The following is a 26,084-nucleotide window of genomic DNA, read 5'->3' on the forward strand; positions in this document are numbered from 1 at the left end:
TGGTGATTATAACTACAAACATTTTGATTGAATCAGTGAGAAAAGAAAAAATAGTTTTAAATGTTTTCATATGAAAAAATAAGAAAGTTTTTCACTATTTCAGTGATAATTTGTTTTTCACTGTGCATTTTATCCGTGAATTGGATCATTCAGTAAAAGTGAATGAAAAAATCATGTATTATAAACTAATATTCGTTGTGGAAAAAAACCTTTATTTTTTGTAGTGATAAGAGTTGCGGGTCTTCGAAGAATTACAAATGCCCTTTACACTCAACTAGAAGGTTCAAGTTTGCATGTTGAAGATGAATTTTTTTGATAGAGAGTGTCTTCCTCTTTTATAAGCTTAGGCGGCAGTACACACATTTAAATTAGTAGGGTCCTATAGCAGATATTGAATATCAAAGAAAAAAAGAAACTACTATTTATAATTAAATAATATTTGATGATCAAATGAATAAAAGATTTACATATTTAATTAAAGATTTCGAGTCTGAATTCGATGAACGAAAGGGTTGAAAATATATCACAACTTTTATACCATAGTACAAGTAGAAGTTGATATAACGTGCATTGTCACATAATTATAAACTACATGCACTGTACGGACGTCATGCCTTAAGAAAAAAAGGAAACCCCATGTTGATGCATTTATTGCATATATGTTGAGTATAATATCAGATTCAAAGACGATAAATATTTATTGGTACTCGATATTTATATCAAATTATAAATCTATAACCGTTTATCATGTGAAGTAAATTCATTATTTCCTTGAACTAATTTCTAATGTGGGATGTTATTACTTAATTTAAAGTTACTGAATTTAGTAGAACTCTTTTTTATATATGTAGTTATATAGTAATATATATTGGACAATATTTTTTTCCCCTAAACTTAGTAAGATTGGTAGTATCCGTAAAATCATATCTTGATCATTTAGCAATCATTGTGATAAAGTGTATATAATATGATACTTTCAGAAGCAAAAGCCATCAGTACGTCTACATATATCTTGTTAATTAATTAAACTATTGAGTAACATGCTTAATTAACATCTTGTTTGAAAAACACAAATTTATATCTATTGGCACAAAGAATTAATAAATACAACTAGTATATTTTTTACTTGCTTCTTTTTCTTCCTTATCCTATTCATGGAAACTACTTCCCCCGTCTTAAATTAATTATCATATTTTCATTTTTGAAGTTACATCATATCAATATTCAAAAGTTATTCAATCAGTATTACAGATGCAACTTTCTTCATGTTGGTTTGATAAAAATATATATTTTAAAATCTTAACACAAAGTAACTTGACTTGCTTATTTTTTTTCAGTAGACTCATTTTGACCAACTCAAATCTACCTATTTGACACTCGTACCTTAGATTATATATTATATATACTAAGTAATAATTTAACCCAAGAAATAGATTTTCCCTTTTATCCCTAACAAAAAAGCCTAAAAGGCTCCTATATTGACTATGGACCAAAGAACCAAAATTTCATTATCAGAGTACCATTCTCTAGCATGGTCCAACTTTGGCCTTGGAGGTGAGTGGCCAACTTTTGACCCCGTTTGCCCTATGAGCAAAACTTCACGTTTACTAAGTTTTGACTTTTGACCTTCGAAGGTTTGCACCTGAAGGTCAAGACCATTCATTTCCAAGGTCGATAAGTGTAATTTCCGAACAAACCTGCAAGCTATTATAGACCAGAGACCAGAGTCAAGGGAAAGCTATTCAACCATAGTCATATCTTACAATTCCTTCCATATACTACATATATAAAGTTATAAACCATTTCAAATCAGATGAAAATGGTTTGAAAAAACAAACATAATTCAGCCAAACGAAACTCGATTACTTAAATAGTTCTGTTTCATAAAAAAAAACTAAACAAACACAAACACTGTAAACTGAGGCCAGAAACTTGGCATCATATCTACTGTACCTATTTTTTTTTTCCTTTCTAAAACAACTCATTCTCTACCCATTTTTTGTTCTGGGCTGTGCTAGCTTCTCTGTGCCGGGACATAATTTAAACATATAACAAAGGTAGGTGATTTAACTTACAACCCTCTAAGTGAGAGGGGAAGTTTCAAGCCAAGTTGAAATCTGATAACAGTTTCTTGAAATCCAGGGACTGCACGTCGTTGGAGAGATCTGTCAACAGTTTCTTGAAGTCCAGGGACTGCAAGTCATTGAAGCGATCTGCCAACAGTTTCTTGACCTCCGGGGACTCCTTGGAGACAAAAGCAACACCCACAGCCATTGTTAGACCGATGACAAAGAAAGCTTTCATGCATCCGTTACCATGGGATAAACGTCCAAGTAGAATCTTGCAGTACTTCTGCACTTCCTTCAAGGATGCTTGATGGGCAGCATTATCCACACTGGCCAATGCCTTCTCACTCTACAGTATCATAAAGAAAAACAAATTAGCTGAATTAGCAACAGCTTACTACTCCATATATGATGGATTGATTTTTTTTGATTGACTAATCTGGAAAGATTAATACGAGGACTTTCATGTGTCATAGTTCATGCCAAAGACACACATCCCTTGAGGTATACCAATTAGTGACCGAATGATAAACACAGGGATAATACAACATTGATATAAATGTGGAAAGAAGAACAATGATGTCTGGCCTTGTTGGCTCTTTTTCTAATGCAAATGCCGCCCCACCAATAACAGAAGTCCAAAAGGGAAACTGAGCCATAACTGGAACAGGCCTATAACAAGAGTAACCAATAACTTGTAAAAGTTGATAGACTTCATCTTTTGTTCAATAGATATCATTCTGATATGTTCAACTACAGAAAGATTAATATACCTTAAGTCTGAGACTGTTTAAGGTCACCTTCAATGGATCAAGTCCAGGTCCCTTAGCAGAATGCACCTTGAACTCTGTAGACAGCTTCTTTATTATTATCAGACTTGCTTCAACATTGTCCAGATAAACATTGTCCTGTTACAATCACAAGGGAAAGATAACAGATCAGTCACTAGAAATTTAAAGAAAAAAGGGACGAGTTTGGAAAGAGAAAATCAAGAACTTAGATTTCTTACCCACAGCTTGTAACAGTCGGGGTTCTGAGTCAAACACCAAACAGATAGCTCAGTAGCTTCCTTTGATAGATCAGGAACACCTATAAAACATGTAATATTTAGGACTATATAGCTGAATAAGCAATCACTAACAAATCAGATGCAAAAACAAAGGAGCTTCAGGGTCAACATAGAGTCGAACTTTTTGCTTTACCTTCCCCAACAGCTTTGATAGCAAAAGGCAGTATCCGCTGGGTTAGCTGCTTCATTGCTTTGCTCCCAGGGGCAGCAACAAGAGCTACCTCTTTCAGTGTAGGGTAGACAGCTTCAAACCTTTCAGTGGCCTGAACATAACAAGCATCACAAACTACTACGATATAGAATATATATATTTTATAGTAACTTATAATTAGAATATTGATGGAACACATAATAACAGCAGTAAAAATCACCTTAATTCGAGCAGAAGGTGCTGGGAAGGTGATCCTCATCAAAACCTCAAGAGCTGATGGAGGCACAACACGTTCTCCCTTTCTTACTGCACCATTTATGAGTATAGCACGGGCTTTTGGTGAGGATACAATCCTGAAAGAACATTGAGCCCACATTAGTACTTGACGGGCTGATCTAACACTTTTTCAGTAAGCTTGAGAAGAGTATATGTACCTCTCAGCCAACTGTAAGATTAAGTCTCTCGACTGTGGGTTACTGTTCAATTTACTGCTTAACAATGGTAAGAGAAAATGTACCCACATGAACAATCCCACGATTAAATCAGCTTGGCAAGCCTATAGGAATTGAGACAAGTTAGTGCAAGAGACAACAATAAGTGAGGGAGCATTGAAATGATAGATGATGGCAATATCCCAAAGATTATCTAGAATGAATGATGATTATTACCTGAGTGACTGCCCAAATCATGACTGGAAGCTTATCTTGTCCTTGGTATTTCCCATTTTCATTCAGTATTGGTAAGAGACTGATTAAAACATCAGGTTTCCGTCTCAATACCATTGCTAGAACCACAAACATGGCAACCTGCAGTTCAATGACATATATCAACTACGTTATCATATAAAGTCACAAGTATCAGCTATTGAGATCCTTAATTTCCAAGTTTATCAATTCTTGGCAGATTTTGAATGATTAATATACAGCAAAAAGAAAAAAAAAACTGTCCCAGAATAAAGTTTGACTTAAACCAGTCTTCTAATAAGCAATAGCATATCGGCATGATATTTTCCTTTTCATATGTTGAAAGCAGATGCAAACAAATGTAAAACTGCACTTGGTGTATCCTTAGGAAACAGAACAGAGGAAATGAATAAATTAGTTATTCAGATTCATGAAACAATGACAGAGTTAAAAACATTTCTTCTCCACTGAAATTTCATTTAGAGAGTTCAGAAAGAACATTAGAGGAAGCTCCCAAGAGAAAAGGTTGAAGTACACAATGATCAAGGTAAATATTCCGAAATGTTTGGGCTGACATCAAATTTGAAAACATGATAATAAGTTGATATGGAGAACATGTAGACAAACAAAGTAAATACACTGTTTACAATGTTCTGCAATTAACATAACTGACCAAATTTCTTAAGAAGAATGGATCAGATTATTGTTCTAGCCCAAAAAGAAGATCTATTGACATGAAAAGACAAAATTTACAGCTGCAGGACAACCCCAAACCATTTAAATAAACAATCATATAGCAGAACCAGTCCATGAACGACACAAATGTATAGATGTGGGAAAAAACTACAACCTACAAAGTTTTTGAACTAAAGGCAAACTGTGTTTTACCAACCCCCTTCCCTGGAGACGATGTTTATGCAGGCAGCTGTATGCTATTTTTTTATAAAAATATTTCTTGAATCTGACAACAATCATATAGGTGGGTCTCTCATTATATCAGTACACTTCTATCAGAAACACATGTTTCTGCACTTGTAAAGTGATGGTACTCAAAGTTCAATAAATGTGTCTAGACGGATTTTCTTTTGTTTATAAACGACAGGTCTCCAGACTAACTCATCACAAGGGTTGAATGTAAACATGCAAATCAAGGTTTCTAGAAACGCCACTCCACATAAGGCAACTCCTAAAACAAAGAAACATGAGCTACTCGGGATCACCACTTAACAAAGATTTTAGTTAGATAAGGACAGAATACAAAATTCACTAACGATCGCATTTATCACGGATGGGTTCCAATTAGACGTGCTAACTAGTTAGGGATTCAAATTCAAGATTGTATTAAACCCGGATATACATATACAGGGAAGCTTTAACCACACATGAAAGGTTCAGATATCCATGCCCCCTTCCAGAGGCGGAGCCAAGGTTAGGAGTTTGGGGGTTCTAAATCAATTTTGTTTGGGGGTTCACCTATTAATATACATATATTTATTTAATTTTCTAATACAAATATAGGGTCTACGAAAAAGCTAGTGGGTTCGTCCGAACCCATGAACCCCCACCTAGCTCCGCCTCTGCCCCCTTCCCAGTCAACCTTTTTCCTTTCTCCTTTATGGTGGATCATTCTTCAAAAATATAGTACATGCAACTGATTCTTCCTTCTATCACCACAAAAAGACAATCATTGGAGTTACACTACACATGCCACAAACTTTCAAAATAACATGCAGAAAAGACAAAGTACACACAGAAAGTGAATGTTATTACCTGAGATTTTGAAGATACTTGCTGAACCACCTTTTTGGATCCCTTCGAAGCTCCTTCATGCTGTACAAGATCAGCAATAATGCTATCCAACGACCATAACACAAAGGAACCAAGTGCATCAAATGATCGCTGGTTAAGCCAGTCAACCGATGTCTTATAAACATCCTCAGAAATTTGAGAAACAGGGATCTGTTCAATAACAAGAGAATCAACACAATAAAAGAAACAGCATTACCAATAAGACAATAAATTGATTACTCAAAAATTGAAATGTGCAGGCGATAGCATTCAGACAATCAAATTAAAGATCAAGAACATTTTATATAACATGTATGGCATTCCCACTTCAAGGACATCCATCAACTGATATAAAATCTATTCGGAAATTATAAAAACGGAACCTTGCAGAATTATATACTTTCTAGTTTCTATATCACACAATAGAATAGTGTAAACAAAAGTACAAGATCCCCTTTATTCTGAATTAAAAGAATACAGAATCAATCAAATCTCCCCAAGTAGGATTTGAAGAAGAAGAGTCCTAGAACAAAATGATAGGTAGCTAACGAATATCTAAGAGAGACAAAATTTGACTGCATTGATCTCGATTTTCATTCTCGAATAAAAATTCATTGTTTCAATTTATTTCATCTATTCCATGACCGGAACATTCAACATTCAAGTACAAAGACTCAAATTTTAGCTTTCTACACATTTATGCATCTAACAAGTCAATCAAATCTAATTGAACATTAAAAAAAAAAAAAGAGAAAAACTCACATCAATCATCTTCTCAACTGAAGATTCCCTAAGAATCTTCATCCATGGGAACTGAGATGAACTCACTTTCGCGAATGCTCGTCCAAAGTAATCTGCAAATCGCATTAGCTGTATATCTTCCTGCTTATCAAACGATGTCTGCAAATTTCAAAAAAGGAATTCCACAATTACACATTCAGAATTCACCAATAAAAACAACAGATCAGATTTTTCCAATTGAAAACTCACTGATATATCAACGAGATAAACAACTAGATCAGAATTATCGATCTTCGCAGCAGCTTCAGCAACAGTAACCTTAGGTTTCTTCACCTTCTTCGGCTTACTCTTCTTCTCCACAACACCGTCATTCTCAATTGCACCACCAGCGGCATCTTCTCCATCGCTATCCTGCTCGTTTTTATCAATGACGGCAGAACTTTCACCGGAAGCAGCTTCATAGAGCTTCTGAGACTCAACTATACGCTTCCTTCTCTCCTCCGCATGTTGTTCGATCGATCGGAAAACACCACCTGAGCTCTCCCCGTTGTTCCAGTTACCGGAGAACTCCTCTCCCTGCTTCGACTTACCTGACTGTTTTTTGTTCTTCTTATGATACGACACCGTTTTCCATTCCTGTTCAGGTTCAATCAGAAAAGTTTCATAGTCCTCCATGGTGAAAATGCACAAACCAAATGAAAACCGGAAAATTAAGCGGAAAACAGAAAATCAATTTTCCGTTTTCCTCTTTGATAATTCTAAAAGGAAAACGGCCAAAAAAGGTCGTCGGAATTTTCGCCGGCGGGAGAAAGATCACGGGGAGAGTGATCGGAGGAGGAGGTGTTTATATAGGGGGGGTGTTGAATCGGGTCGGGTTAAGAAGTGGACAAGAAGAGGCAGTGAGAAGAAAAGAGTTCACACGTGGACGATTGACACCTCTTGTTCATTACCTGTTTTACCCTTAGATTGTTTGCTGAATTACATTATTTGTCATTATATGTCAGGCTGGGTTTTAGCAGTGTGGTTTTGATTTGCTGCTGCGACACTCATAATAAGCTGTCATCGCCAACTAATCAATGCCGTTAAAGTTCGATGTTTTCTTTTTCGGCCCTATGTTCGGTATCTACATTGGAGCTCAACTATTTTGAATTGGCACCACGTAGGGCTCTATTCTGGGAGAAGCACTCTGTACGAGGATTTTTCCATATCAGAGCTCGAATCTAAGATCTATCATTAAGAAAGGAGCAGCCTCATCAACTGCACCACATTTGTTTGTAATAATTTTGATGTATTTTGATGATACATTTGTTGACATGTTAATAGGAATAATATAATATAAGTTTTTAATTATAGAAAACATGAGTTGTCGTTTATTTCACGGTTTATCATGAGATTTATGTAGTTTTTTTTTTTTTTTGAAATGTCAAAAATGAGTTGACTTCTAGCGCAAACAATCTCTTTAATTACCTCTCAAGATAAGAATAAAGTCTGTCTAGATTCTATCATCCTCTCCAAATTCAACTTATGATGTCATTGCTAATATTGATTCGCTTTAGATATATACAACACAAATTATCATAATCATACTTAATATGAAAACTTTAATTAGGTTAAGATGATGTAGAATAATCTCACTTTACGACTTTAATTTTCAAGAAAGAATCAAAAGAATTGAAAAGCTATCATGAAATGTATTGATAATGAGAAGGTTACATAAATATTGACATAGTTATTGATATACCATAAAACCTAACTCTTGTAGTCAATTAGGATCATTTCATTGAAAAGGTCAATTGAAAGTAGAAAAGATAACACTAATATAATGAGTTAGATAAGACGGATAATTGATAACAAGTTGAATATGATTTTACTGCAAGGTTATTAATTAGACAATCTTATAGTTTTGTTATCTATATTGGACTCATCGATGAGGCCTTGAAACCGACCCAATTGAAAAGTAGTAAAGATAACAACAATATAATGAATTAGATAAGACAGATAATTAATAACAAGTTGAATATGATTTTACTGCAAGGTTATTAATTAGGCAATCTTATAGTTCTGTTATCCATACTGGACTCATCGATGAGGCCTTGAGACCGACCCAAATGTCTTTTACTATTTTGTCCGTGCTAAATTATATTTAAAGACATAAGTTTTATAGGAAAAAAATTCATTCATTGATTTTTCTTCTCAAGTTTCTTTCAAAGCAAGAGAGAGATAATGACTGAATGGAGGCAACTGAAGACCAGTTGCATCCATGTTTCTAGATACTTGATCGCAGAAATTTGCTATCACATTAATTGCCTGATCATCGAGGGCTATGAATTGCACATTATTTTCAAAATGATTGTTGTCGGGAGAAAGTTTCATAATGAAATGGTTAATAGATAGAAGGTAGAATGCCGTTGACAAAGAGGAGCTCTACCAGTCTCTCCTTTTTTTCATTCCTTTAAAGACCATAATATTCTTCTTTTTGTGTTAATGCCAATTGGTCTTATTCAGATGAGTTGCATTTCGTTTTCCTTTTGTTAGTTTATCAGTCAGGGCCAAATCCTTCTCCCTAAAAATTCCTTATTTTCTTTCTTCGGCGAGTGAAGTTTTTGCCCTTGTTGAGTGAGTAAGGCCCGATCGAGCTTATGTACTTGCTAGGCCTTTCACCATCTGCTTTTCCTCGAGAATGTGAGACTGCTCACCCTCAGTATTTTGCCTTCAACCAAGCCTTTCCGTTCCGAAATCGAGAAAGATCACTCTGAAAAGTAAGCCCTTTCTTATTATACGATATCTTCGCCATGGATAATAGAATTCCTCCTGGAAGCGAAGGCAGGAGCAAAGCCTATTGATTCACTAGTTTGCTAACCTACTTGTCGGCTACCCGCACTCTGTAACCAGAATAGGGCTCTGGACTTAAAACCACCCGTTTTTAGAAGTCTGGAAGGCGGCACCTAAACTAGTCGGACTTGCTTGAATCGATAGACTTACCAGGCTTCTCTGTCTATTCAATTGATTTTGTTGCAGACTCTTCCCCACGCCTATTTCTTCCCCCGGCCCTGTAGAGAGATAATGACTCTGTTGGTCGTTATGTCTTTACCTTTTTTTCTATGCTGCAATTTTGTTTCCGTCATGTTCCTCTTCCCATCTTCATTTGTTTCTCGATGCTTCTTAAATGAATAAATTACATCTTGTGTTAGATCGCTAATCAAATGGGTGTCTTATTGATAATTAAAATCATATGCCTCAATAAATAAATTTGAATTGTTTATTTGAAGTACGATCATATCATATTGAATACCTCCTATAGCAAAATCTTACACTTCATGTGATAAAGATATGAACCCTTCTTCTTTCACTTTGTTATCTCTATGTGTGATGCTAAATTAATATTAAAAATCCATATCAATAGAGTCTTTAAATACAATCGCTAAAAATAGTTAAGAAATCTTAAAAATACATTTAACAACAACAACGACAATTCTTATATCTTGATTTCAATTTCTAACATCTTCTCAATTTCTATCATGTTTTTTTTTATTCCTAGCCAAGTGGCCATGCAAAATTGCAAAGTTGTACTAGTTATCTACATGATTAGAGTCTTAATAAATCCAATAATTAGGGACAAAACTCACATTTTTTTAGTTATTCCACATGCACCATACAATGTACTTCAACAGCATATCATATCTCCACTTTCACTCCACTTTCTGTATTTTTTTAATAAATAATAATTAGTAAAAATAAAGTCAAAGGCTAATTCAAGATCCATGGCATTTCTGTTAATAAATCTAAATTACAAGGACAAAACAGGAAGATCAAAAGTTCGATACTTGCAAAGACTTTTTTCCCATCTCTTGTGGGGCCTTAGTAATGGGAAGTAGTTTTGAGATAAATTTGAAATTAATTGTTTGGTGAGGGTATTTTAGTAATTTTTGCAAATAAATTCATTAAATCTCATGATATTAGCAATTTATTAAATAAAGAAAATGACATAAAAAGTCTACTATTTAAGGGAAAATAATAAGAGTAATTAATAGTAAAGATTGCCTAAATTTCTATAAAGAGAAATTAGCTTTATTAATGATGTAGACATGACATCATAATTGTTTAGGAAAATAAGGAAGTGGTCCTTTTATATATTAAAAAAAAGGAAAAAGGTGATATTTTTTTTCTCAATTTTTATTCAATGGACTTTTCTCTTTTTAAGAAAAAAGGAAATTTTGGAAAGAATAAAGAAATTGAAAGCGATTTTATGTAATTTACTCGTAATATATAACTAAATTTAGTCGATATATATTTACATTTATTTTATTTGATAGTGTCATATCATATTAATTTTATATTTTTTATTCACCTTTCTCCAAAATATTTACTGCTCTAAATAAATTGTTGTTATTCTTTTATTTAACTTCTTTTTTTCTCGTAAATCATATATTTTGATATCACTTATATCAATTGAATAAAAAGTTTGACTACAATTACTTTTGAGATAGATTTGAATTTAATGGTTAGGTGACTAGAATTTTGTAGTATTATGATGAAGTAATTTCATATTTAAAGTTTGTTTGAATTTTGAAATTTTAAATTGACCAATTTTAATGGAAAAGAGTAATTAATATTTGTTCAAACAAAATCCTAAAAGGGAAAATTTGTTTTAATTCTATTTGATGTGGATATGCACATCATAACTATTTAGGAAAATAATGAAATGTGTCCGTTTGTAATTGGGGATGGGGGGGAGATTAATATAATTTTAATAAATGAATTTTTCTTTTTTTCAAAAGAAAAAAAAAAGAAATTTGTCAAGTATACTAATATTGGGAAAAGGACAAATTTAAAACAAAAACAGAAACAAAAGAATTCAAATAAGTCTTTCATATTGGCATTTCCTAGTAATTATTGTCAAAAATATGTTTTTTTAATTATAAATTTATCTATTTAAAAATTACGTAAGATAATTTGAATACTTCTTGTTATTATACTTTACTTAAATCGATCGAGGTATCTTATAGAATTTCTCTATCTTTCCTCATATCTCACTTATGAAATCACACTAAATCTATATAAAATATACAATAACTATGATCACAATAGTTGAAAATTCATAATATCTATCCAGTAAAAAGTTAACAAAAAATATACACATTAGTTAAGCAATACGGGGTTCTCTTTTACAAAAAGAGGATCTAAGGGAATCCAAAGACCAAAAAACAATTAAAACTTTTGAGGAGGAATACTATACTATATAAGTAAATTATAATATAATATTATTATATTCCCATCCTATATGTAATAGTTGCTTGAATGTAATGGATGTGTGAGTTTGAATAAATTTCTACATTGATAGTCAAAAAGAAAAAGAAAGTTATTTTTTTTATATATATATATATATATATATATATATATATATATATATATATATATATATAAATAATTCTATAATGTGAGTGTCTAAATGAGGTTTGTCAGTAAGTTGAGAGGTTGTTGATGTATTTAGACTTGTTATAAATATGGAGTGCAATGCAGGTTCAAACTTTAAATATGAAATTCTTTTTACTGAAAGCGTTATCTCCAAATAAACTTTGTAACGTATGATTAAATTTAGTTAGAGGCTCGAAGCTTCAATACATACTACGAATCGAATGGATCTTTTAATTTGCAACTATATGAGTCGCTTTCTTTTTGTTAGTGTACTTTTGAATTCGGATGTAGATGTGACAATCATGCCAATACTATTTTGGACCATATGATTTATGAAAGAGCACATAGATTTTAGAGTGGTCATTCCTCTTATTGCATTATTTTTTTTCTATTGAGTGTTCGAAGTCTCGATTAAAATTGAATTTTCTTGGGGTCAAATTCAATATTTTTGATTAAGGGCGAAACAGTTTCACTATTGCATCACAATTCATATTAATCTCTTATTGCATTATTATTAGACTATAGGTTGTACTTTCTTTAATTTAATTTTACGAATCGTTTAATTCGCGAATTAAAAATCATGTGTCAATCAGACCAATCTATTTTACATGAAAAGAACAATATCACAAATGATAACTCAAATTTTACTTTATACCAAAATTCTAAATTATTTCATGAAAAAAAAAACTCATAAGTGCATCCACAATATGATGTGATATATATAATAAAGTTAGTAAAAGGCTACAAAAGAAAGTGAGCTACAAGTAATGATGACATCAAGTCCAAACACTTTGGCCTATGGATTCTTGATTTATTCTCCATTTTCCTAGTGCATGGAATCTAAGAATAGGGTAGGTATAAACATTGAAAATTGAATTATATCAAACTGATTTATCTTTTCTTCAAAAGTTTCATATGGTACTCAAATTATTAAAATTAAGCTTATCGAACGATCAATCCTACTAAATATATTGTTTATCATATGTATATATGGGTAATATTAACAAGTGAACGAGTGATTTAGATGTTTCGATTGACATGTGAGTTGTGACACTAAATTCATGATGTTATATTAGAGTTTGAGAATGGAGATCTGACCTCTAGTTTGATTTATCTAATAACATGCTAAATATTGGATGAATTATCAACTTATCTTGTCAACATATTTTTCTCTTTAATATGTTATTGAATTACTGTAATTTATGGTATATATCGGATCGAACTATAAAAGGAAAAAAAAAGTCCTAATTAAAAGAAACTATACTTTTTTGCTTTAACAATAATGTCGTGCTACCTAGTAACAGAAAGTGAGGCACTGAATATAAATATTTAGCCAAAAAAGTGTTTTCTGTCCTTTTTTTTCTGTTTTATTTCATCTTTTTCCTCAACAGAATTTAGAGTCGATCTTTCAATTAACGGAAAAAGATAAAAAAAAAATGTCCTTAAATTATGTGAGATAAATAATACTCTATTTTACATTTATGGTTTGATCTAAAAATATCTTTGCCTTCAATACATGATCCAAAAATACCCTTACCATTAATAGTTTAGCCCAAAAATACCTTTACAAAAAAAATGAATATAAATATGATATTTGTCAAGAACAAAGGAGAATAAGAGATGGATAGTATGGAAAAGAAAGTTGACATTGAGAAATAGTCATTGAAATAGCGGCAAAGTTCTTAATTTTTCTATATGAAAACATTAAGTACTATTTTTCAAAGTATAGGTAAAATCTACAAATGAATTTCAAACGTGAATCATGCACGTGCATAATTTATGCCATCGCTCATTGAATAGTACAAATTAAATTTTCTTAAACAAGTAATATGTCAAGTTTCAAATTAATTTTGTAACTTAGAACATAAATATTTGTAATTATCCTATTTGTGTCATAAAGCTCAAAATAATTACATGTTCATAACATAATCCAAAATAATTCATGAAATATCCATTATCTCAAAAAAAAAAAGTTACAGCCCATACCCTCATTCATTAAGGTTGATAATTTTTTGCTTAATTGATATTAAATCAATATCATATATAATATTGATATCATTAAAGCTGATAATTTCGCTTAACTGATACAAAATCAATATATATATATATTGTATTGCTATTATTAAGGTTTCTTGTTATGAAATTATTCATTAGTCAATGATACTATAAGAGTATATGTATATTGTTGTGGTATCATTAAGGCTTCTTGTTCAAAAATTACTCATTAGTCAATAATATAATAAGAGTGTGTGTATTATATATATAGTTTCTTGTTCCAGCCTCAATGATACCATCAGTTAAGCGAAATTAGTTAGGGGTATATAGTGAAATTATTTAGTGGGATATGAATGTAAAGGGGTATATAGTGAAATTATTTGTGTCTGTCAATTGATCCCAAAAAAGTTTAATTCTACTCCTATTATGTAGTGGAAGAACAAGACACTAAAGAAAGAAAAAAAAAGATGCTTTGAGAATTAGGTTTCAAGGCTATAAGCCCTGAAGTAAGGCTAAAAATGCATACTTTTTCGAAAAGGCGCCACTAAACAATTGACAATTGATATTTCAGGTAAAAAAAAAAATCATTTTCTCTGTTCATATATTTGGCATTTGTGCTTATAATTATTAATGTTTGTATTTTTTCTTCCGTTGCGTCTTTTTTCATTAAAGCCTATTCTTTATTTGAACTTTAAGCTTAAAGTCCGTTGTGCACACTTGTAGAAGCACCTTTAGTTTGTTCATTTATTGCACAATAGGATGTGACTTAGTGATCGATGAAGTAGTAGGAGAATCGTGAGGTTAAGAAAATGCTAGGTAATTTCTATTTATCTGCCTAGAATTTGGTGGGCAGAGACGCAGAGTTACATGATTCATGTGTTGGTAGATTGTATTCTGTTACTGTATATGGGGGACATTGTGAAGTTTGTTCTTGACATTAGAGGAGCTCTTACTGCATATATTTCATATGCAGTTATCGATAGATGGATGCTTTATGTATCCAGAAATGGTGTCAAGAAGCTAACTCTTCGCGTTTCAAATGATGATACCTATACATTGCCTTCTTCTATTTTTAATTGTTCAACATTGACACATTTGAAACTCTCCAACTGTGTTTTCAAACCACCCGATCCCTTTCTTGGTTTTCAGAATCTTGTTACCCTTCATCTGGAAGGGACAACCTTTGTGCCAGCCACATCATTTTGTGTTATCAAGGCCCCCCTTCTTGCTGAATTGCATTTGATCTTGTGTCGTGGTACACAATACCTAAACATTGTTTCACCAGGGCTGGAGTTCTTGTTCTTTCGTGATAGTCACTCATATCTCATGCTAGATTGCTTTATGAACTGCAAGAATATAAGACTGTTAAAACTTGAATTTAACGGAGTGGTTTATAATCCAACAAATGATAAAATATCAACTTTGGTAAGTAATGGAAAATTATGTGGTCTTGCACTTGATATGTGTATGGTCTGTTTCACTTTTGCACTTCATATTTGTGAACATGAGAATCTAAAATGACCTAGGTGTCTGTCTATACCATTATTAGGTTCATGATACCAGGACAATGCCGAAGCAACTTTGAAGTATCTGGACACACCATCCTTCTTGGAACGACCACTCCACAAGCTAGAGCACATTGCCATCAACTTTTTTAAGAGTTCAAAACCTGAACTACTTTTTGTAAAGCTATTGCTTTCTCGCACTCCATCTCTTTTAAAGATGTGCATTGTTCAGTTTTCAAACATTGACAGTGATAGTGCCTTAGAATTGATGCGTTTCCCCAGAGCTTCTCCCAGGGCAGAGCTATTCTATTCTTGACATAAGGTTGATATGTGAATATGCTGATCAAGGAAAGCTTAGAATTGAAACATCTTGAAATACATTATCTTGCAACGCTCTAAACGTATTCTGTAAAAAGTTGGCGTTCCTTTATTAATAGATGTTTTGGAAGCTCAGTCTCCGTCGATGAGTTTGATATGATTAGTACTTGAGCAATCTTTTGCTACATTTCTCTGTATTCTACTTCTGATTCAACTTGCATTGGCTATTGAGAAATAGGATGTTTGATGGTTTAGCAGAAAGTGCTATTTTGTTCACAACATTGTCTATATTGCTAGTTAGGATTCTTGTCATTGTTGTACAGATTGTGGTGCTATACAACTTTCCTGCTAGTGGTCTAATTTCCTTGAGTTTTTTAACAAAGAAAGCAGCCTAGTTTCCTTCTGAAACAAGTCTCTCTACCTTCACGAGGTAGGGTAATGTCTGTGTTCACTTTACTATCTCCAAACCACACTTGTGGGATTTTACTGGGTATGTTGTTGCCGTTGTTTTGGACAAAGAAGGCCTCTGAGTGTCTTTTAGAGACAATTTCTCTACCTCCATGAGGCACGGGTAAAGTCTACCTACATTCTATCATCTCCAAATTTTACTTGTGGGACTTCATTAGGTGTGTTGTTATTTTGCCAATGCCATAAAGCATTCTTGGGCCAATAGCCACATTGGTTTGTGGCGCACATATCTTGGTAAGATGGATGATTTATACAAAGTTAAAGTGTTGTTTAGACATACAATTTAAATATTTTAAGTTCTATTTTTTCTTGTAAACATAAAAATTTCATAAGTTGTGGAAATAATCAATTTTTTTTGTCAATCTTACCAAATGAGCAAATTATAGTTCATAATCAGGATATTGAAATATCCTAAGACGCCGCATTGCTAAATCACTAATCTTTGTGTTCCTTTTATAAATAAATATTTGCGTTTAAAATTTTTCAAATACACCAAATTTTATAACGATCCACTCTTTAATAATAATGATAATTAGTTATTCTTTAATATAATCCTTTCATTAAAAAAAAATTCTCCTTCCTCTGAAAGTTCAAAAACTAATCACCAGTTTTGCTGAATGAGTGGTTAAACCTCCAACAAAGAAATTATAAACTTCGATTATGATTTAAATGAGTCCCAAAATGGCTATCGGTGCACTTTCCCTAGTTAAGAGAATATTCTCCTTGTCTCCTATTAATTGTCCACTTTATTATAAGGTATAGTACAGAGGCGTATCTAGAGGGGAGCCGTGGGTTCATGTGAACCCATGTTCCCCCCTCTAGGCCATATATAGTTGTGTTATATTTTTTATAAAAAAAAATTAAATATAGATGTGTGAACCCATGTTCAAAGTATCATATAATAATACGATGATACGATGATGATTGGGTGCACATCTCTGAGTGTGGATAGAAATTTAAATCTTATATCTATCTTGTCTTTTTGAGCAACACTTTTCCAAGTGGTTATCGGTTACACTTTTGACGTTTCAACTAATTTTGCTTTTGTTTTTTCTTTAATCTTTCAAAAATATCAAGTGTGTTACATTGAAAATTCCTAAAAAATTTAGCACTGTAAATTTTTTATATAATTAAATCAAATGTGTATATTAAAATTTAAAACTAGTAGTATTATATATTTTGGACCTATAATTTTTAAAATTTAATGGTTCATATTAAGAACTAAAAGTCAAATCGATCAAATTTATATTTAAGATACATTTTTCGTAATCGTGCACCTATCTAACCAGAATCCTGGATACGCCTCTGGTATAGTACACAGGGGCGGACTCACATACACCCGATAACTTTTTTAAAAAATAGTTGATAAAACGATTATATATTTAATTATGCACTCTTAAAACTAAAAGTCACTTGGGTGAATTGGTCGAAGTTGCCCACTCATAGCGCGGCTGCGCGATTTTGATTCCCGTGGAAGGTAATGTTTTTTTAACTTTAAAATCAATTTTTTCTTTAGAGTTAAACCTTTTTAAAAATTTCTTTTATTAAAACTCATTTTGCCACCTCATCTGGTCCCACCCACTTCCTTATCTAAACACAAATAAAAGCCCTGTCACAATTCTAAATAAAATATAAGATAGCTAGAAAATCTACCACTTGACAATTCTAAACAAAATATAAGAATGCTAGAAAATCTACAACTTATAAGTATTTTTCACTACACAATTAAAGTCTACTCCTATCATCTCTGCATAAATTGGTAAGCTCTTCTTTTTAAGCGTTTTTTTTTTGTAAGAATTTGTTGTTGTTTCTTGTGATTTGAGACGGATAGACTATGTAAAGAGAAATGCATGTGATTTTTTCACGAAAACTGGTTTTAAGACTTGAAATCTTAGTTTGGAACGATTCAATTTACATTATGGTGAAGTAAATAGCGTCCACAATAGATGTTTCAACAAGATGCTAAATTTTGAGAATCAATCTCAATCCATTCAAGTTGCTTTTAACAAGCAATCTGAGAAAACAAGAAGTGGGCATCAAATACATTTAGAGGCTTCTACTATGTGGCAAGGTTCCTCTTGGAATTTGGATCGTCTTTTTGAGGTCATGATGAAAGTGAGTCCTCAAAAAATAAAGGCCATTTTTTAGGTTTTTTGGATTGGCTTGAAAAAATGCTTCCGAATATGAACAATGTTATTTTAAAACATGCTAAAAAAAATGCTATGATGACTTCTCCAAAAAATGTTACCGTTACCCTTGTGCCACTCCTAGCCTTACCCTTGAGTCACTCTTAGTAGTACCCCATATCTTCAAATCTTGGGTTCGCCTCTGATGGTACATAAATATGTCTTTCACCTTGGCTTCAACTTGCATCTATGCCCTCCAATTTTGAGTGTGTACAAGTAGACACTTAAAGTTATATAAAATCGAACAAATAGATACATTCGTCCTATGTGACGTCATACATGACAATTTTGTATTCTATGTGGCGTTCTACGTGTATTATACCAAGTAGTACGTGTGTGTACTTGTTAAATTTTTTACAAATTTAAATTGTTACTTATGCTACATAACTATAGTTCCTTTTGCGATGCAGGTTGCAGATGTATATTTCTATCTCTTTGTATATTTCGCTTGCGAATATACAAATAGGGTAAATATTTACAAATTTTGTATTTATACATTTACGATTTTTTTAAAACTTTGTTTGTATATTTCTCTTGCCAATATACCAACAAAGTAATTTGTTATGATTTTTTCATAAATCGTATACAAATAGCTACGATAAGCAAATACAAAATTCTGAATTTATACAATCAGGAATCGAATTATACACATTCTGGATTTATACAAATCAGGTGAATATCAAAATTCAAGACTGTGCGAAACTATACCTGCGAATGAAAATTTCCCTAAACAATAGCTATAACGTTTAATATGATTTAAATGTTTGTTATTCTCCACAATTTTCCCTATAAATTTTGATTATAACCTCCAAATGGGCCATTTTTAAGGCCCAGCCCATACTTAGCTCTCTCTTCCTTCATTATAAAAATAGTACAAAAAAAAAAAAAAAAACAGAAAAAAGCTTTCCTCCTTCCTAAGTTTTGCTAAAATTTCACACATTGCAGCAAAAAATTCTCTAATTTTCCCAATCAACATGACTCAAGGTATGCAAATGCTCTCTTTTGTTGTTTTTTTTGGATTATGAAAGTGGATTTGTGTCTATACTTCCAGTTATTTACTAACCTGAAGTGGAAATATTACTATTCATACATGAAATTTGAAGTCTTAAAATTTGATAAAGTAACTTAGATTCATCATTTTATGAGTTGTGTCTGTCAATTGATCCCAAAAAAGTTTAATTTTACTCCTATTATGTAGTGGAAGAACAAGACACTAAAGAAGAAAAAAATATGCTTTACTTGAGCCCTGAAGTGAGGCTCAAAATGTGTTGAGCACTTCACCTAGCTTAATGTTCTAACACATACTTTTTCGAAGAGGCGCCACTAAACAATTGACAATTGATATTTCACTTTATGGTTAAAAAAAAAAGGAAAAATTACTAAAATACACTCAGAAGTCAAGCAAGAATCGACTTCACACACTAAGAATATCATCATTATCTGAGAAAGAGCTTAAAAGATCAAATAAGATGAAGGATTTTCCTTTTTTTCATACTACGATATTGACTAAGCTAAGAGAGTCTTATATTTCCCTTATTTCTAATATTCCCTTTTATTTCTAAAAACCTCTAAAATCCCTTATTTCTCTCCTAATTCTAAATTATTTTATAATGTATCTGAGCTAGTTTTTAATGTATCCGAGCTACATATTATTATGTATCCGGTTTATTTTATAATGTATTCGAGCTAGTTTTTAATGTATCTGAACTAACTGTTATGTATCCGGTTTGTTTTACTTTTTCAGGGATTAATGTAATTACAAACTAAATAGGGATAGATTGTAATTTCATATTAAAACTACGTGATTCCTAAAATTTATACTAAAAGAAAATCAATTTTTTTGTCCATGTATTTGGCATTCGTGCTTATAATTATAAGTGTTTGTATTTTTTCTTCCGTTGCGCCTTTTTTCATTAAAGCCTATGCTTTATTTGCACTTTACGCTTAAAGCATGTTGTGCTTTTTGTTTTTTGATAACACTTGTAGAAGCACCTTTAGTTTGTTCATTTTTTGCACAATAGGATGTGACTTAGTGGTCAATGAAGTAGTAGGAGAATCATGAGGTTAAGAAAATGCTAGGTAATTTCTATCTATCTGCCTAGGATTTGGTGGGCAGAGACGCAGAATTACATTATACATGTGTTGGTGGTAGGTATGACGTATTTAGTGTAATATTCGATGTGCACGCAAGATGGCTCGGACATCACGGTCGTTAAAGATAAGACACCGCTTAACTTAAGGGACTAATTAGGTACGACGTATTTAGTGTAATATTCGATGTGCACGCAAGATGGCTCGGACATCACGGTCGTTAAAGATAAGACACCGCTTAACTTAAGGGACTAATTTGATTTTTTTTTCTCCATATTCTTCTAACAGATGGAACAAGATGTGTCATTGAAGGGGATAGTGAAGATAGAATCAGTGGTTTACCAAGAAATGTTATCGATCGTATCCTTGAGCTCATACCAGTTGAAGATGCAGCAAGAACTAGTATTTTGTCTCGAAACTGGAGATATATTTGGGCAACATTTCCAAATCTTGTGCTGGATTACCGCTTCTGTCGTAATTTTGAAGGAAAGTTGGAATTCAACTTCAAAGAAGCGGTAGATTGTATTCTGTTAATGCATATGGGGGACATTGTGAAGTTTGTTCTTCATACTAGAGGAATTTTTTCTGCAAATTCTTCCTATGCAATTATCGATAGATGGATTCTCTATGTCACCAGAAATGGAGTCAAGATACTAACCCTTCGCACTTCAAATGATGATACCTATACTCTGCCCTCTTCTATTTTTAATTGTTCAACTTTGACATATTTGGAACTCCTCTCCAACTGTGTCTTCAAACCACCCAATCCCTTTCTTGGTTTTCAGAATCTTATTACCCTTCATCTGGAAGGGACAACCTTTGTGCCAGCCACATCATTTTGTGTTATCAAGGCTCCCCTTCTTGCCAGATTGGATTTGATCTTGTGTCGTGGTACGCAATACCTAAACATTGTTTCACCAGGGCTGAAGTTCTTGTACATTCGGGACAGTCACTCATATCTCGTGCTAGATTGCTTTATGAACTGCAAGAATATAAGACTGTTAAAACTTGAATTTAACAGAGTGGTTGATGATCCAACAAATGATAAAATATCAACTTTGGAGAAGCTTCTTATTAGCTCTCCTTCACTTGAGGTACTCCGTTTAGATTCATTCTTTGTTGAGGTAAGATATTGACTACCTGTTTCTCTTGATATCTTATAGTGATGGCAATTTCGTATGATTCTAATTATTGTGTTTTCTTCAAAGCGTGCACGCATTGTTCCGAATGGGCAACCTTCTACACTCAACTGCTTGTGGCATCTATATTTAGATGTAGACTTCAGCAAAATGGGTCAGATTTCTAATGTTCTGCAGTTAATTAAGAGTTCCCCCAATTTGAGGAAACTCCGTATTTCGGTAAGAAAAGAAAATATATGCACGATCTGGTTCCTTTTTGCACTTCATATTTGTGAACATGAGAATCTAAAATAGCTTGGTATTTTCTTCATATGCATATTAGGTCCATGCTACAAGTGACAATGCTGAAGCAATCTTGATACGCCATCCTGCCTGGAACAACCACTCGACAAGCTAGAGCACATTTTCATCAACTTTTTTAGGAGATCAAAAACTGAACTGCTTTTTGTAAAGCTATTGCTTTCTCGCACTCCATCTCTTTTAAAGATGTGCATTGACCAGGTTGCAGACATAGACGTTGATATTGCCTTAGAATTGATGCGTTTCCCCAGGGCTTCTCCGAGGGCAGAGCTATTCTATTCTCGGATAACTCTGTGATTTGAGTGTTGGAAGGCAGACTGATGCTTATCCGTTGTCAATTAGTTTTGTTAAAACAAGGGATGAATTGGCAAATTTTGTAAAAAATGTGTGGTACCTTTGTGCATATGTTCTTCACTAGATGTTTTTGATGCTCAGCATGCGTCAATGTGTTTGATATGACTAGATGTCTTTTGCTATATTTCTTTGTATTCTACTTCTGATTCAAGTTGCACTAGCTATTGAGAAATAGGATGTCTGATGGTTTAGCATAAAGTGTTATTTTTTTCATACCATTGTCTATATTGCTAGTTAAGATTCTTGTCACTCTTGTACAGATTGTTGTGCTATACAACTTTCCTGATAGTTGTCTAATTTCCTTGTGTTTTTGAACAAAGAAGGCAGCTGAGTTTCCTCCGGAAACAAGCCTCTCTACCTTCACGACGTAGGGATAAGGTTTGTGTACTCTTTACTTTCTCCAAACTATGTTTGTTGTATTTCGCTGGATATGTTATTGTTGTTGTTTTGAACAGAGAAGGTAGGAGGTTGTGGGAAACATATGAAGCCAGATTGTTAAGTGTTACTAGTTGCCAATGCTGTAAAGTGTTTTTGGGCCAATAGCCACATTAGTTTGGGCCATTACTTTCACGTATGATCACTGAACTTTACTCGATTATTAGTCTCAGATTGTTCCAACAAGTAGTAATATTGAGTTAACTCACCTTTGGAGAATCGCGACCCTTTGTCCTCACCATTTTATATAGCATATGTTTCGTGGAGGAGTTGTGATTGTCATTTTATGAGGAAGAGTCGAAATAGAATTAACTTGAACTTAGACATGTTATTCGAAATCTCAATGAAGTTTAATTACTTTAATGTAACAAAATATTTTTATTTAGCTATGAAGTAGACAAAGTTTGATGATCATAGGTAAAATTAACATATATGAAAAGTATCTGAATAATTTAATGTTAATCATTATATTACGACAAATACAATGAGAACTTAATAAACAAGTAGAAGCATATTCTAAATCATCTCCAACTCACCTCTATTTTACTCTCCATTCTTTATATTTGGAGAGTAAAATAGAGAATGCACTCTTCAATCCCTCTCCATATCATTCTCTATACTCCATTTATAGAGAGGTGAATAGGAGTTCTCCAAATTTGGAGAACTACTATTCACACTCTCTATTTCACTTTTTGAATAATTTTATTATTATTTTTTATTACTTTCTAATTAACATATTATTTTACATATAATGTCATTAATTAAATATCTAATATTCCTACTTCTTTTTAAATGTAATATAATATTTAAAAAATATATTATTTAATATATACTACTTTCATTCAGAATTAATAGTATTTTAATTTTTTCTAATTTTCGTCGACAATATAATTTGATTTTATTATTAATTTTCACTATAAAAAATACACATAATTAAAATGATAAGATGAAAATTTTAATTTAAAAATACAACACATAATATGATATTTTAAATATGATATTTTAAATATAAGATAACAATACAATACATAACATAATAATTAAAATACAATACATAACATAATAATTAATTCGCGATGAAACAAGAATCATGTCGAAAAGATGTTAAACGTGCATTCAGAGTTTTGCAATCACGTTTTGCAATATTTGCAGGACCGTCACATTTTTGGAGAAATGAAGTGCTACATGATATAATAATTACATGTATTATACTGCACAACATGATAATTGAGGATGAACGTGATCTTAATGCACCAATTCAAGATGTCGTAGAGGCTCCAACTACAACGACAAAAATGGAGGTAGATGAAAATCTCCGATTTGAACAACTTTTAGCTAGACATGAGAAAATTAAGGACAAAAATGCTCATTTTGAACTCCATTATGCATAAATAGAGCATTTATGGGAGCAACGTAATAATTTCAAAAATTGAGTGTTTATGTAATTGTATTTCACTTTTATTTGAATTTGTCCATTAATTTGTATATTATATAATATTTTCTTGCAATTTATGTTATTTAAAATTTAGAATAAAAAATAATTTTATATTAAAATAACAAAAATTGAAAAAATAAAATTTTATATCACAAGAAAATTATATAAAGTAATATTGAGAAAAAGAAATAAAAAATTTATATTATGAAATAAGAAAATAAGAATGAAATAGAAATAATAATATAATATTGAGGAGAGAGAAAAAAAATTCTTTTTTAGAGCGAAAAATAGAGAATTGGATTGGAGTTGATTGTCTGGAAAAATAAAAAATTCTATATTTAGAGAGTAAAATAGAGTGTAGGGTTGGAGATGCCATAAGATCAACCAATTGGATAACACATCCTCATGTATACACTAACAATGATTAATAAAAAACTCAGAGAAATAATATAAACGCTAAATCAAATGGTGTAGACGTGTAGTATGACAGATGAAATCTCTTCTTCTTTAATCAAAAGATATCGCGTTTGAGTTCTAGTTAAGAATGATAATGTCTAGAGTGTTTTCCTTTACTAGATTATACACAATAACAAATTCGAATTAATCAGATAAGTGAATTTCAAATATCCATATGAGAGATGCTTTTGTCTGAGAGATTTGTTTTTCTTTTTAATATTAAGGGCCAGACCCATTATTGATCCAAAAAAAGGAAAAATATATCTATCATATCGTTATATTATTATTATTTTTTCATATTTTAGTTTTATGTGTTCCAACTTCCAAGTATTATTCTAGTTTTGTACAAACATATATACTATTGTGGATTATTATTGTCCACAAATCTTGATCAACGTTACAAAGTCAAGTTGATATTGATAGTGCATAAAGTTTGATTAAATATTATTCAAGTTTTGAATTTTCAATATAATGTGTTCCTCACTTTATATTATGCAGTTTACTTGTACAAATTCATATCAAATCAAACTCATGAATAATATTTTCTAAAGTCCAAATTCCTCCCCCCTTGTTCTTGAGGTCCCCCACCCCATTCTTTCTCCATCTCTTTGGATATCCAACAACAACAATAACATATCGAGTATAATTTCACAAATAAAGTCTGAAAAGAATGAAGTGTACACAATCTTTTTAAGAGGTAGTTTCCGATAGACCATGCATGAATCAAGTAAAGCATATTAGCAAACATAATCGATCTACCACACAATATTATTCTAATAGATTCCTTTTCGCTTGCTTGCAAGACTTCCTCTTTATTTTTTTTAAAGAAGGGGACAAGTCAAGTAAGTATTTAGATTATCTATTAAATCAATCTAAAATAGCACACACATCTCGTCCTTCATTAATTTTCACTACGAAAAATACAATTTTCATAATAAAAAGCAGGTAAAATAACTAAAAGTACTTGATTCATTTCACACCTTTGAATTATTATCACTCGAATGACTTAAAAAAACAACAACAACGATCAGTATGATCCCATAAGTGTGATCAAATCTGAAGAAAGTAGAATACATGCATACCTTATCCCTACTTTGAGGAGTAGAATATCATAAAAAAACGAATTAAAAAATTAAATTTTAACTTCATAGACGATAGTGTTTTGCTGACAACTCGAATTTCCCTCTTAACAACGTACCCAATACCAACAAAGTTGTCTGTCTTCATATGAGATAATGACAGAAAAAGAACTTCTTACAATTCATATTATTATAACAATATCTTCTTTTTTTTCTGCTTTGTTTTTAATTTTAAAAAAATGCTTAATTTTTCATGTTGTCTTGTTTATATGATTCTAAAATTTGATGCTTCCAAAGGAATATCTTTGTAGTTTGGGAGTTTGTAAATTTAAATCTATTCTTTATTTAGTTTGTCTCTGCAGGCTATGGAATCTCTTTGGAATTTGCTGCATACAAAAACGCATTCGATA

The 26,084-nt window shown here is 32.0% G+C and overlaps 2 protein-coding genes and 1 pseudogene across 3 annotated transcripts; 2 read left to right on the forward strand and 1 right to left on the reverse strand.

Annotated features, from left to right (window-relative positions):
- Positions 1–1,727: 1,727 nt before the first annotated feature.
- On the reverse strand, positions 1,728–7,319 carry LOC125836912 (uncharacterized). The gene is made up of 10 exons (XM_049516065.1): positions 6,748–7,319; positions 6,520–6,657; positions 5,740–5,928; positions 3,955–4,092; positions 3,721–3,842; positions 3,507–3,639; positions 3,269–3,398; positions 3,076–3,155; positions 2,840–2,974; positions 1,728–2,415 (listed from the first exon to the last, which is right to left on the reverse strand). Exons 1-10 carry the CDS (start codon positions 7,171–7,173, stop codon positions 2,101–2,103), a joined length of 1,806 nt encoding a protein of 601 aa, XP_049372022.1. The 5' UTR covers positions 7,174–7,319; the 3' UTR covers positions 1,728–2,100.
- A 7,456-nt stretch (positions 7,320–14,775) lies between these two features.
- Positions 14,776–15,729, forward strand: LOC125836925 (F-box/FBD/LRR-repeat protein At1g13570-like). The gene is made up of 2 exons (XM_049516079.1): positions 14,776–15,333; positions 15,472–15,729. The coding sequence occupies exons 1-2, from the start codon at positions 14,776–14,778 to the stop codon at positions 15,727–15,729; spliced, it is 816 nt and encodes a 271-aa protein (XP_049372036.1).
- A 3,573-nt stretch (positions 15,730–19,302) lies between these two features.
- On the forward strand, positions 19,303–22,212 carry LOC125836926 (F-box/FBD/LRR-repeat protein At1g13570-like; annotated as a pseudogene). The gene is made up of 4 exons (XR_007443493.1): positions 19,303–19,369; positions 20,765–21,600; positions 21,685–21,834; positions 21,938–22,212. The product of XR_007443493.1 is annotated as an F-box/FBD/LRR-repeat protein At1g13570-like (transcript).
- The last annotated feature ends 3,872 nt before the right edge of the window (positions 22,213–26,084 follow it).

Source organism: Solanum verrucosum, unplaced genomic scaffold (assembly GCF_900185275.1).
Source record: "Solanum verrucosum unplaced genomic scaffold, falcon-dt-bn FXZP01000099.1, whole genome shotgun sequence".
Classification (NCBI taxonomy): domain Eukaryota; kingdom Viridiplantae; phylum Streptophyta; class Magnoliopsida; order Solanales; family Solanaceae; genus Solanum; species Solanum verrucosum.

What these genes read in the sequence shown, in the direction of transcription:
- LOC125836912 (XM_049516065.1), bottom strand. Translation starts at nt 7,173, where the DNA reads ATGGAGGACTATGAAACTTTTCTGATTGAACCTGAACAGGAATGGAAA. An exon ending in TGATTTGGGCAGTCACTCAG is followed by an intron (nt 3,843 to 3,954) that starts GTAATAATCATC and finishes CAATTCCTATAG; the next exon opens with GCTTGCCAAGCTGATTTAAT. An exon ending in TATCAAAGCTGTTGGGGAAG is followed by an intron (nt 3,156 to 3,268) that starts GTAAAGCAAAAA and finishes CATGTTTTATAG; the next exon opens with GTGTTCCTGATCTATCAAAG.
- LOC125836925 (XM_049516079.1), top strand. Translation starts at nt 14,776, where the DNA reads ATGATTCATGTGTTGGTAGATTGTATTCTGTTACTGTATATGGGGGAC. An exon ending in ATGATAAAATATCAACTTTG is followed by an intron (nt 15,334 to 15,471) that starts GTAAGTAATGGA and finishes TCATGATACCAG; the next exon opens with GACAATGCCGAAGCAACTTT.